Source organism: Pteropus alecto, unplaced genomic scaffold (assembly GCF_000325575.1).
Source record: "Pteropus alecto unplaced genomic scaffold, ASM32557v1 scaffold87, whole genome shotgun sequence".
In the NCBI taxonomy this organism is placed as follows: Eukaryota; Metazoa; Chordata; class Mammalia; order Chiroptera; family Pteropodidae; genus Pteropus; species Pteropus alecto.
This window is the reverse complement of record NW_006443225.1, coordinates 22692372-22706700: the sequence shown is the minus strand read 5'-3', so window position 1 is coordinate 22706700 and position 14329 is coordinate 22692372. Positions and strand designations below refer to the sequence as shown.

Below are 14329 nucleotides of genomic sequence, written 5' to 3'. Positions count from 1 at the left end.
ACCATAGACAAATCAGAACATAATTTTTAAAATTTTTTTCTTTTCCATTATGCAGTAGTCTTCTCTGAGCTGAAGTGACCTTAAATGAAATGAATTTCAGTGAAGATGTCACCACATATTCTGGTGCTGGCAACTGCAGACACTGTAGAAGACTTCCTGAAGCTTGTGGGTACACCTCACTAGAGTGGAGAGACCCGTCTAGTCATCTTACTGAGCTGGGTGCACCTCTGTTTTGAGCTTCTTACAGACCTAGCTTTGTATCTGCAAAGTAGAAACAGTAAGATTGTCTTCTTTCTACCTTACAGGGAGGTTGTGAGTAACAAAAGGAATGCATTTTTTAAGATTTTGTTAAATGTAGACAAACAACTTTAGCTGTACATTAGAATTATGGTAAAGTTTTTTTTTTTTGTCACTCTAAGGACTGGTGCATTATGTCCTAGGAAGCAGAACAGGTTTTCGATATTGACTGAAAGGTTCCTAGGCTCTGCCGCCCAAACAAGCTTACCTTTTAGGTTGTTAGAGATAGCATAGTACGAAGAATTATCCATAAATTAATTTGTACCATTGCTAGATCTTCATGGAAGATGAAGCGTGGTAATCATTTTGCAATATATATAAGAACCTTAAGATCTCTGTTATCGGCTATCAAATATGCAAAATCGTATTGTTAATAATAGGCACCATGCTGTAAATTACAACCCCAGAACTCATTTAACTTATAACTGAACATTTGTAGCTTTTGATCACCTTGACCCATTTCCCCACCCCCTGCCTCAGGCAGCCACCAGCCTGTTCAGTTTCTAAGAGTTTCTTTTTTGAGCGTCCACATATAAGCGAGGTCATATAGTACTTGCCTTTGTCTAACTTATTTCACGTAACATAATACTATCTAGGTCCATTTGTATGTCTTTGGACAAATGTCACGTTGTCACAAATAGCAGGATTTCCTTCTTTTTATGGCCGGGTAGTATTCCAGTGTGTACGTATACTACATTTTTTAAATGTATTCATCTGTCGATGGTTGCGCAGGCTGTTTTCACGTTCTGGCTGTTGTAAATAACACTGCAGTGTACCATGGCGGTACACATCTCTCTGAGATAGTGACTTTGCTTCCTTCAGGTGAATAGCCAGAAGCAGAATTGCTCAATCACATGGGAGTTGCTTTTTTGAGGAATCCCCATGCTGTTTTCCATGGCCGCTGTATCATTGACATCCCCACGGACAGTGCAGTAGGGTTCCCTTTCCTCCACGTCCTCACCAACACCCCTCTTCTTGGCGACACACATTCCAATAGGTGTGAGGTCATAAATACCTCGTGTGCTTTTCATTGCCTTGTCCTGATGGTTAGTGGTATTGACCACCTTTTCATGTACTCGTCCGCATCGTCGGTCATTTGTATGTCTTTGGACAAATGTCTGTTTAGTTCCTCTGCCCATTTTTTAATCGGATTCTTTGGTTTTTGCTATTGAGTTGTATGAGTTCTTCATATGTTTTGGATATTAATCCCCTCATCAGCTATATGAGTCACAGATGTTTGCTTCCATCTTCTAGGTCGCTTTTTCATTTTGTTAACGGTTTCTTCTGGTGTGCAGAAGCTTTTTAGTTTGATGTGGGTAATTCCACTTGTTTTTCTTGAATTGCCTTTGTTGTCAAATCCAAAAAAATTGTTCTCAAGGCCAGTGTTAGGGAGTTACTGCCTGTTTTCTTCTAGGAGTTTTATGATTTCAGGTCTTACGTTCAAGTTTTTAATTGGTTTTGAGTTTGATTTTCATGTAGGATGCAAGATACTGGCCCAATTTCATCCTTTTGCACGCGGCTCTCCAGTTTTCCAAACACCATTTACTGAAGACTGTCCTTTCCCCATTGTATATTCATGGGTCCTTCGTCAAAAATTAATTGGCCATAAATGCCTGGCTTTATTCCTGGCTCTGCATTTTGTCTGAGCTACGTGTCTTTTAATGCCCATAGCACGCTGTTTTGATTAACACAGCTTTGTAGTATACTTTGAAATCAGAAAGTGTGCTGCCTCCAGCTTTGTTTTTTTTTTCTTAGACTGCTTTGGCTATTTGGAGTTTTTTGTGGCTCCATACAGATTTTAGGATTGTTCTACTTTTGTGAAAAATGCCATTGGGATTTTGATAAGGATTGCATTGAATCTGTCCATTGCTTTTAGTACTATGAAAATTTAACAATATTAATTCTTCCAATCCGTGAGCTTAGAATAGCTTTCCATTTATTTGTGTCTTCTTCAGTTTCTTTCATCCGCATCTTACGGTATTCAGCAAATAAATCTTTTCACCAACTGGGTTGAATTTATTTCTAAGTATTTTCTTTTTTATGCTGTTGTAAATGGGATTATTCTTTTTCTGGTAGTTCATTATTAGTGTATGGAGATGCAAGTGATTTTTGTATATTTTGTATCTTGCAACTTTACGGAATTTATTTATTAGTTCTAATAGCTTTTTGGTGGAGTCTGTAGGGTTTTCTATTTATAATATCCCGTCATCTGTAAATAGAGACCATTTTGTGTGATTTGAAGCCTCTCGTTTCTTTTTCTTGCCTGACTGCTCTAGCTAGGACTTCCAGTACTATATTGAGTAGCATGTTATTTCAGTGTCTACATATATATGAGTTTTCCAGTTTTCTTCTTACAATTGATTTCTAGTTTCTTATCATTATGGTCAGAAAAGATACTCGATATGATTTCAGTCTTAAATTTACTAAGATTTGTAACCTAACATATGATCTGTCCTGGAGAATGACCATATGTGCATGAGATGAATACGTATTCTGCTGCTATTGAGTGCAGTGTCCTGTAACTGTCCATCAAGTCTATTTGTACTAATGGCTCGGTTATGCCTCATGTTCCCTCACTGACTTTGTCTATCCGTTGCTAAAAGCGAGGTATTCAAGTGTTTCCTACCATTATTGTGTTGCCATCAATTTCTTCAAGTCTTAATATTCGCTCTATATACTTAGGTGTTCCTGGGTTGGTTGCATATTTACATTCCTCTTGTTGGGTTGATCCAGAATAGTACATAATGACCTTCTTTGTCTCTTGTTACACTCTTTGAATAGAAGTCTGTTTTGTCTGACGTAAGTGTAGCTACTCCTGCTTCTTTCAATTTCCCTCTCCACGGAATCTCTCTCTCTAACCCTTCACTTCCAGTCTGCGTGTGTCCTTCAACCTAAGGTGAGTCTCTAGTGTGTGGCATGTATTTGGGTCTCCTTGGCTTATCCATTCAGCCACTCCGTGTCTTTTTATGGGCAAATTTCGTCCACTTACATTTAAAGTAATTATTGATAGGTGTAAACCAGCTTGAGGGGGTGGTCTCGTGTAGGAGATGAACCTTGCTGTTCGGCCAGGCCTTGGCTCTTGGCTGTCTCTCAGACTTTTGTGACTGTCCAGCCACTGTCTTTGTGCTTAGTGGGTCCCGTAGGTGAGAGTGTGCCAAGCTCTGCGGATGTCCTAAAGGGGAAGACCTCAGTCAGTACTGAGGTGAAGACTGACTTTCCAGAAGCTGGGCTCTCACCCAGCAGCTCTTTAAGTATTCAGGCAGATCCTTCACGGAACTGCGAGTGGGGCATTATTGTCTGTTTCCTCTGCACTGAGCTCCGGGGGAATAGCCAATTAAGAACTTTATTTTTTGCTACAATTCAGATATGCTAAAAGGCGTCTTTCAGGGAAAGACATGAGCTGGGCATCTCTGTCTGCCACCTCAACACTGAGCCTTAGAAGGATAGCTGGTTAAAAACTTGTGGGTCTTGCAGACACCAGCCCCGTTGGCTTTCAGAGCTAGTTGTCTTGGGGAGGACCGTCCCTCAGGTGGAAGTCTTAAATGTTGGGGTGCTAGATGTTGGGTTCTAACCCTTCACTCCTCAGAAGGGAGTTGGGAGTTCCTTCCTGTCTGTATGTCGCTGTGCCAGAGGTGTGCTTAATGGCCAGAGTGCGTCTCGGCCTTTCCTACACCTTCTATGTGGGTTTTTCTCTCATTCACACGATATGTAGGAGTCAGTCGCTTGGCTAGTTTCTGGATTTCTTTCGGAGGGAATTGTTCTGTGTGTAGCTGTAGATTGTGTGCATTGGAGGAGGTGAATTTAGGAGCCTCCTGTATGGTCATTTTGGACCAGAAATTCGCTTCATACATCTTAAAACTCGATAATTAGGGGCATATGTGTTTAAGATTAGGTATATCGTCTGGATTTACTAAACCTTTTGTTATGAAATACCTATCTCTAGTAATACTTCATCTTGAAGTCTCCTTTCTTAACATTTGCATTTTCTGTCGTTTTTTAAAATAAACTATCAGTATCTACATTTTTATGATTCTCTTGTAAACACCATATTGTTGAAGCTTGTTTTTTATTCATTGTGGCGGTATTTGCATTTAAATGGGTAATGCTTAATCCATTTACATGTTATATAATTATTGATATGGTTGGGTTGAAGTCTCATCATGCTTTTCTCTTTGTCCCATCTGTTCTTTTTTTCTTATTATCTGGCTTCTTTTGGCTTAATCAAAATTTTTTTTTTTTTTTAGTATTCCATTTCATTGCCTCTATTGGCTTTATAGCTACACCTTTTAAATTTTTTTAGTAGTTGATATAAGGATATGTAGTCTTACTGCAGTCCAAGTAAATAACATACCACTTCCTGTATAATGCATACATCTTATAAATGTGCGTGCCAGTTTATCATTATTTGTGCTATAATTATATATTTTACTTTTACATGTCCTAAATCTTAGTTTTTTAGTTCCCGTTTTAAATTGTTTCTGGTTAAACACTATTATTTTCTTTTCAACAGTCAATTGGATTTTAAATTTAAGGAATTTAGAAAAATCATTTTAATTTTTACCTCTGGCACTCTTTCGTTCATGTAGACGTGTGTTTCGTCATATTATGTATCTTTGATGTGAGAACTTTCTCTAGCATTTCTTGTTCTTCAGGTCTCCTGTCATCAGTTTTTCTCAGCTTTCATTAAATTTAAAGGATATTTTCACTGGATACAGTTTTAGTTTGAGAGCTTTTTTACTTCAGGACTTTAAAGAGACATTGTTCCATTGTCTTGTTACATTTTTTTTGGTCAGTTATTTTTATATTAGTTCCCTGTTATTTTTTTTCCTGTGCTTAAGATTTCTCATCTTTGTTTTTCAGCAGTTTGTGGAGTGCATACGTGTGGTTTCCTTTTTTATTTATCCTGTTTGCAGTTTGAGTTTCTTGGATATGTATTTCAAAATCAAATTTGGAAAATTCTTTTATTTATTCATGTATATTTTTCTGCTGCAGTCTTTTTGGATTCCAGTTACATGTTATTTATTTCATGTCATTCAGTTTGGTTATTATTTTTTAATCCTTTTACCTGTACTTCAGTTTGGATAGTTTCTATTACTTTGTCCTCAAGTTCATCGATCTTTGCTCTGGCAATGTCCTGTATGTTTCTACACTTACTTAGTGAATTTTTCATCTAAGGATGTATTTTTCGGCTGTGGAATGTTCATTAGTTTACCTTTCTTCTGACAGTCACCACTTATTCACTCACTGTTAATCTTTTCCTTTAATATTTTTGAATGTATTTATATAGTAACCTTTAAAAGTTTGTCTACTGATTCTAACATCTGTGTCTACTCTGGATCTGTTTTCAGTTTTTTTTTTCTCCTGGTTATGTCACATTTTCTTAACACCTAATAATCTGTTTATTTTATGTTAGTGATACGGATGCTATGATTCTGCAGAGTGTGGATTTTGCTGTCTTCTTAGATCGTCAGTTTTGTGCTGGCAGGCAGTTTACTGGCAGATCAGCTTGATCCTGTTGATGCTCAGTGTCAGGCTAACGTGGATTTAGAGTAGACACATTCCCAAGGCCTGACCTTTTTGGGTCTCAGTTACATGTGTGGGTGTTTGGCAAGGTCTTGCTTCTCTGGCTGGGCGCAACTCCAATGCCTTACGCACTATACACCTCCACGATGTCCATTCAGCCTCTTCTTACAGTTACTGGTCTCTGCCAGGCCTCTTGGGTTGTCGGATTTAAGGAAATTATAATGCAGATTTCTGGAGCTGCTCCTCAGGGCAGCTCCGTCCTCTCTGGCGCCCTGCTCATCAAACTCCGGCAGGACCCTGAACTGTGATGTTTTCCCCCCAGACATCCCACTTCCGGTGTTTGGAAGGTGGCCTCGGGCAGGAAGTCAGAATGATTGTGGACCTCACTTCTCGTTTCTTCTCTTAAATATCAGTTCAGGGCTTCTGTCCACTGTGTGAAAACATTGCTTTATGTTTTCCCCCCCAATATTTGATTACAGTTAAGGGGAAGTTCAATTCCCAGTAATCTACCATAACTGAAACTAGTAGGCTCTCCTTTTAATTTTAAATTCGAAGGTTATTTTTCGTTCTTTGTACGTGTTATCAGTTACTTTTTTGCCTTGCTGCCTCCCCAAAGACACCATTTTTCTTGACTAGCCTGGCAGTGGGTAGGGGAACATTCAAAACAAGCAGATCTGTTTAATTCTTACTCCACATACTCTTTACCAGGTTAGGTTTAGCGACCCTGGTCCCCCTTTTTACCCTAGGAATTTACAGTGTAGTTTTTTAAAGACTGTGATGTGGTCTGATCACAGTGGCTTATGCAGTAAGCAGCCCTGGAAGCAAATTCGATTTTTTAAATGACCTTTAAATTCAGTCTGGTTTTGTTTCATTCTGGGTGTCTCAGTGTTCCAGAGGCTGGGACTTCAGTGCTTTCATTTAATAGCACAATTTATTTAGAATTTTTCACCATTTTCCATTGACTACATAATATCTTCAAATACCTTTCAGTCTGATTTTTTAAATTAACTAGAATTTTCCACGGAAACATATTACATGATAAAACTTGAGGTTTTCAAAAAAGTAAAGTTGAACTAAGTTCACATACTCAGACTGCCTAAAACACTTAGAAGTAGCTTCTCTTATTTTTATTGCATTATTTTGAAAATCCTGAAGAGATTCTTCTGCCTTTTAAACCTTCTGTCAGGAGCTAAGGCTTTTGAAAGATGAAGGAGATGCCCACATCGTGGTCTGACAAGTCAGCTGGATAGTGCTTTTTCCCTCTCTGACTAGCTAGTTGACACTGAAGAATAAGGAATGATTTAGAATTCTGGGACAAATATTAATCAATTTAGGAGTACAAAAGTACAGGAAAATGCTTTAATGTTATATGCAACACAGGACAGCTAGGTTTGAGAGGTAATTGAGAAATAGGAAGGTTACTGAAGGTGAAATTTTCACCAGGTTTATTCAGGGCCTTCATGAAGCTTTATTTTCCCTAAAGTCTTTTTTTTTTCTTTTTTTTTGGTGAATAATCTCATTACATAAATACTATTGGATGGGTAAGAGCAAACATTTGAGACCCAGGGGATTGTCCACGGTCTTGTCCTTCACTATCCTAGAAACCATCTTTATAATGATGTCATTTTCAGTTTAAAGGTGACATTAAGAAAAAACATCCAGTCCAGCTCATTCAGATCTCAAAAGAACAGGCAAGCAAAGAGTGCTCAGTTGCAGTGTAGTCAGAGGGTGTTATACCATTTCCAGCAGATGTGAAATTAACCTGAAAAAAGTTAGCATTATAATAAACTAAAACTGAATCATATCATAAAATCGTTAAACTTAACCAAACATGACAGTCATCAAGAATATAAGAATTGATCAGTTTATCTGAAACAGCTAATTGTAGAGGCAAGTATATTCTAAATGATTCTATTTTAAGGTGAATTATGATCCTGTAAACATAACACTGCAAAAAGCTGGACAGAAAAATATGTACACTTTAGTCCATTTTTTAATACTAAGAAAAAAGAGAATTAGATGTTTAAAGACACATTCCAGATGAAATAAATTCTAAGAGAGCAAGCAAGCAAGAGAATGAGAAACTCAGTTTGCCATGGAGAACTTCAGGAAAGTCTTCTAACTAAAAGTTCTGAGGATTTGTATGAAAATACAGATATTAAGTATATCTAAATAAATATACACCAAGATAGAGCATACAGTTCAAACAATAACCGTAGAATGAGATGCTATGTCATCTATAACAAATTTCAGACTAATCTTGGGAATGGAAATGTTTTAACCTAATTTTCAGTATTAATCTTTAATAATTCTGGCAATACCCAAATAGTATTACAATATTAGAAGTACTTATGCCCCAAAACCTTAGTTTCAGTGACAGAAATTAACTCAGTGTTCACAAAGAGATGGGTAGTTCCAGTCACATTTATTTATTTGCAAGTAATATTAAGTGTTATGCTAATTAAGTAGAGAATAAATCTCCAGAAAATACTTGGCAAGCTCCTGGCTATCTAAGTGTTTGCCAACATTATTGGACCATTTTAAAATTATTAGAAGCTAAGAATACGAAGTATCTGTCAAGCTTTCAACAATAAAAAAATATTCTTAAAAGATCATATTTGGTAATAAGTTTGATTTATACAATTGGTAATTTCAAAATAAATCAAACCTGAGTTAAATGCCTGTCTCCAGCCCACCTCCAGCATAATACCTCGCATCCCATTTTCTTTTAGACCAGTGTGTCTCCTACTTAAACAGCACACCTATTCCTTGAGGATCCCGTTAAGATGTGGTTTCTGATTCAGCAAGTCTGTCCTGGGGTCTGAGAGTCTACACTTCTAACAACTGTTACAGATGAAGCTGAGGCTGGTCTTCGGACCGCCCTTCGAGGAGCAAGGTGACCCAATACGTAGTAAGGAGAATTTCCGGTCTAATGACTGTGCGGTTTTATAGGTGTAGGCTGTAATATTTTGGAGTCAATCATAACAAATAACCAGAAATGATCACAAAAAGTACCTCTTGGAAGAAAAGAATGTTTTAGTTAAGTGAGAGCATAAAGTATACCAAATCAGCAGTGTTTCCATTTGGCTGACAGCCACACCTTCGATACATTACAGTATAAATCAGAACACCAAGTCCTTGTAACTCTAAAAAATAATTAGTATAGCCTGAAGCTCTCTTCCCGTTAATTCAAGTCCAGAAAATTCAATCCAGTACACTGCAAAAACACTATTAAAAATCTTTAATGATGAACTGTCCATGTAAATGACTTGGAAAGCGCTTTAAGCTACCCCATCTCCTCTTTCAACAAATAAATGCTTTTTCTTCTGTCTTGTAGCTAAACAGCGTGTAACACCCAGTGCCCCTCCCTTTAAAAATCGAACAAAATTGTCACCGACTAAAGGACCCAATGCAAAAAGGTGTGCTTCTTGAACACACTCGTAGGTATACGGGTCTATTTCCACAGGGTTCCCCTTACACGTGATCGGCTGGCTTGAGTTATGGCCCAGGTAACAGCCCTGCTCCTTCAGAAAAGACAGGTTGGGATGAGAACCTATCAGCACTACTGCTGCAGACAGTTTAAATATTTTCTTCAATCCGGAGACGCTCTGAAGAATGCATTTCATGTCCGACTTAAAGGAAAGCACGTGGTGCTCAGGAAAACTGGTGTAATCAGATAAAAGATTTGAATCTGCAGAGTAGGACTGAGTACACATCATGTGATATACTTTATGGTATTCGGGATAAAGCTTTTTGGGAAGCTGTTTGAAAATTAAACTTGGATCTGTTGCTCGTCTGCGAAACACATGAATCACAGGGATGTTACTGTTGTAAGCGCACAGCACCGCGTCGGCTGCAGTGAGCCCAGAGCCCACAATTAACACTGGGTCCACTTTGCCGCGCAGCTTCCCTTTGCTCACAGCCGCTCCGAATTCGGGCATCGAATGAAACACAAAAGGGAAGTCTTCGCCTTCGATCTGCAGGTGTGCAGGAGAGTCCAGCGTTCCGGTTGCCAGAGCGACATTCTCGGCGAAGAGACAGAACGGAGCATGGGAACCATCTGCTACTCGCTGATAGCCCCGGATCTCCCAGTTTCTCCTGGTGAACTTTGACTTCTCGATCTGTAGACGCTGTGCCGCAACATCTCTGTCTTGACCGTCACTGCCGTCCGGACCTCTGTAGAGTCTCGACACAGAGGTAATGTGCGTGTTCTCCCTGAAATTCTTCTGGAGACCCATGGCTTTCACATAGTGCTTATAGTAGCGAGCCACTTCCTCTGGCAAAACCCGGTCCGCTTTTAGGTTCCTAGCCAAGGAGAAGGGAAGACACCCTGTGAGGACGGGTTACTGCCGCTCCATCTAGGAAGCTGCTCCAGCTTTTTAATTCCCCTGAATTGTCTTAGCTATGAATTATCCTAACAGTTTACAAAGAAAGAAAGTTTTTCTCTTTAGTTAAAAAGGGGAAGCCCCACGAGGGTAGAGACTATTGAACGCATCTTTCTTTCTCTGGCGTCTTACACGGTAGCCGTTCGGATTAGCTGCCTCTTATTTAATAAGCTTTTATTAAATAAAGGTATTTAAATATGGATATATGAAAAGTATTTTATAGTCTCACGAATATAAATAATTACCTGTAACTATACGTACGGACAAAATTATTTAGGTCAGAATTATAGAGATATTACAGGTCTAATTGCAATACGTATACTTCTTAAAGATACTCCGGACCTCTTGACAGTTTTTAGTAAGTTGCTTTCTATTTTCTTAATGATCACAAAAAATAAGTCTTCTGCTAAACCGTTTTACATCTAAGTACATAAAATACAACATTTCTGTTTTCCTACTCATGAAGAGATTATATACCTTATAAATATGTGCATTAATATATTTTTCATTTTCCACTTGAATTTTAAAACAATGGGCATTAGCACCCCCTCTAAACACTGTGCCCCAATGAGAGATGAGCGACAGGAAAAACATACCAAATCCTTTTGCGAAATTAATTATAACATATTTGGAAGAAGTTCATAAAAATTTTTCTTCTTAAAGTTTAGTGACTATAATAGTTAAGATTTAGAATGTATGAACTTTCAGTTTTTACAGAAATCCTATGTAGCAGTTACTACCACTGTTATCCCCCCGCGCCCCCCATTTCACATGCCAGGAAACTGATGGGCAAGTTTATCTGACCAGGGTCCCAACGTCAGAAATTACGGAGTCAGGATTCAAACCCTGCCAATCTCTAGAGATCTAAGAGTCTTCTCTTAACACTATACAAAGGAGAACTAAGGGTAATACTTACCAAGAGATCCCTTTTCATATATTCTATACACAATATCCCCAATTTAGAAGGATGAACTCTTCTGGTACATAAAGCACAAAGCTTTCTTTTCTTACCCACATCTCAAAGGGATGACTATTGAGCAATTTGGCTTGCTTACTTATGAAATCAAGAACTTGTCCAACTTGCCTGATTGTGTAACTTTACATTTCAAACCCATATAAAATACCTTTTTAAAAACACAAAAGGAATATTGGAGAGATTTAATCTCAGTTTACCCGTACTGGTCTAAATCTGCTCTCCTTAAATCTTCTCAAGGGAAATTGCTGTGGATTAACGTGGTTTGTTAACATGGTTTCTGTGCAGCAGGAAGTCAAGCTCTGGATGTCGCAGCCCGGTTCTAACAAAGGTTGCGTAACCTCCTGCTGCCAGTTACTGTTTCTATCAGCAGCCAAATTAGAGTAGGTTCTCTGTATTAGTAGCTCCTATCTAGTTTAATGTTTACTATCCTTGAAAATGATAGGGCTTTTCAGATTTCTCTTTTAAAACTCTGAGTTCTTTCTCCCAAGTAGATAAACTTACATTCTTCCAAGTTGACAATCTTCTGTTACTCCTACTTTCTCATTAAATATTTACCTCTATATCCAAGGGGCGAATCACATCACAGATTCTAGTTTATTCCATCATTCTCAGTTATTAATCATACACACTCTTCTGCTCTGAAAGTCAAGCACTTTAGGTATGTGTACGAGATCTACACACATGAAGTTCTCTGTCCATTCAAAAAATAAGTGAATGTGGAAAGGATATGTGGGTGGACGAGAAAGTAACTGAACAGAGTGGTTTAATGGGACGGAGTAAATCCATCATCAGAAGCACAGAGGAACCCAGTCTCCACACAAGCCCTCACTCACCTCTGTGCTTCATTTACGTGTCTAAGTGGGGACTAGCTTCATCACTGCTGCAGAGAGGCTTTTAATTTGGCAGACATACTCATTTATGTTATTCATCTAGGACAGGAGCACAAATATTTTGAAATGTGCTGACACTCTTCCCATTGTACACCAAAGAATTTTAATAGTTTGGTCTTTACCTTCGTTTACTAGACATCCAGTCTTTAAATTTAAGTCCAGGTAGCTCCATCCAATTTCCAAAGCTGATTGTCAACATGGAGCCTTCCATATTCTATTTGAATAAAAAATGTACAATCAAAAAACACACTTAAGCAGTGAACATGGATTCTTTTTTGAACCAAACCTATCTCATTTACTAAGAGTCTGGATAAGTAGAGCTCAGAGTCCTAAATGGTTGTGTAAATTACTTCTCAAAAGTTTATTCCAGTAAACTTTCAAATCTCGCTTTCATCATTTAGTGTATCTACACTTCTTCTTTCATAGTTATACGTTTGTAAACAAATTTACATTACCCAATACTACACGATGTTGATAGCTTTGCCTATAATCAACATGATAATTAAGATGCAGAATTTCACGTTAGAGAAACAAATCAATATTTTCGCTTTTTAAACAAAAGGAAAAATGTTCATTAATTTCCATACTTTGGATGCCTTCCCATCTTAACATTGATAGATTTTTTAATGGCAGAAGTACCCCCCACCCCCATCAATTATAATAGTAAAGTCCAAGCTGGTTTGGCTACAGCACGCATCTCCTACAACTTGGCAAAGCATCGGTGCCTGGCGGAGAACACACTCCCTGCTCAGAGTGCTGCCTCCACGGGAGCGAGCCCTTCCAGCTGCAGTGTCCTGCTGGCTTCTGCGCTGCTCAGTACAAAGGAAAGCCCAAGGGCCAGCAGCACCTGTCCCAGTGACAGGTGATCTCTTTCAACCAGCTTTTTCTCTCTTAACTCTTGCCCTGTTTCTGTACAGCCCAGCACTGGGAACAGGACTTACTATTACTGGCCAGCATTTACAGAACACTTACTATGTGCTAGGCCTTATGGAGCCTATTATTCATGACAGTACGTAGATCACAGGCAGAGGACGCAGCAAGCTGCCTGAGGCAGGCTGGGCCTGATCCTAGGATCAGGGCTAAGATGAAAAACTGGGATCATCAGAAGGGGGGCTGTTAAGATTCTGTTACATATCAGAAGTTATCTGGAGCCGCAAGCATCTCATCTGGAAAGCCTGAGTACCTACATTACAGTGTCATTCCACGATAAGGAAATGGCAGGACGCCAATGATAAAGCTGATTAGTTTTAAGCAGTTGAGTTTGACAGCACCCGTGGAACAGCTGCAGAAATGCATCTAGTTGGCTACAAGACCAGCGATCTGGGCTGGAGACTCCGGTTTTGGAACCAAGCGGCATTGACATGCAAGTCACTGAAGTGTGAGACAACCCAGGGACAAGAAAAAGTTAAAGACCTCGGCTTGGGACAGAGCAGTACAGAAGCACAGTTTTAAAGAACAAGAGCCCACAGGGGAACTGAGAGTGACCGAACAGGAAGCAAAACAAAGATGAAAGAATCTAAGAGTGGCAGTCGCCACTGTCACGTGTTTCAGAGGTCAGGAAAGATAAAATTTGAGACTCTGTCAAATGGAGCACAAAGGAAGTTGCTGACCTTCAGAAAGAGAAGTTCCAGTGGAAAAACAGTGACAGAGCGAGAGTGAGGGGACCGAAGGAGGCGGCGGCAAAGGCACGCAGATAATACGCTATGGGGAGCTATTTCAAGACAATGGCTGTGAAACAAAAGGGGACAGATAAGCCGGCACATAAGAATTTTTTAACGGTAGAAAATAATTTTCGCACGTTTACATACTGATGAATATAAGCGAGCGGAGAAACTGAAGGTACGAGAGCAGGGGGCAATGTCCCCGAGAAGATGGGGATCCAGAATGCGGCTGGGAGGCTGGGCTTAGGACTGATGCCTCTTCCATTGGAACACAGGATAAGAAACGAAGACGCAGCGTAAATGCAGATTAAACGTGTAGGTGTAAGTACAAAATCACGTAAATTCGACCCTGATCGATTCCCTTCTCTCTGAGGTCATTAGGCCTAAGATGAGGTCATGAGGGTATGGCCCTCAGGACCGGGTCAGTGGCTTGGTGAGAACAGGCAGAGAGGAAGCGGCTCTCTGCAGGTCAGGGAAGGAGCGCTCACTGCGAACCCAGCAGGCCGGCGGCCGGCGGAGCTCACAGCCTCCACACTGTGCTGAATAAGCCCCTGTGTTTTTAAGCCCCGAGCAGACTGATGCAGCTTTTACGATGCA

The 14329-nt window shown here is 39.4% G+C and overlaps 1 protein-coding gene across 1 annotated transcript in view; it reads right to left on the bottom strand.

The window, feature by feature from the left end:
• Positions 1-7670: 7670 nt before the first annotated feature.
• OSGIN2 (oxidative stress induced growth inhibitor family member 2) overlaps positions 7671-14329 on the bottom strand; it is an 11219-nt gene continuing 4560 nt past the window's right edge. The window contains exons 4-5 of the mRNA XM_006924062.3: positions 12194-12285; positions 7671-10125 (exon numbers count right to left, since the gene is read on the bottom strand). Of these exons, the coding sequence (XP_006924124.1) occupies positions 9102-10125; positions 12194-12285 (1116 nt within the window). The 3' untranslated portion in view covers positions 7671-9101. The remainder of the gene's footprint in view (positions 10126-12193; positions 12286-14329) is intronic.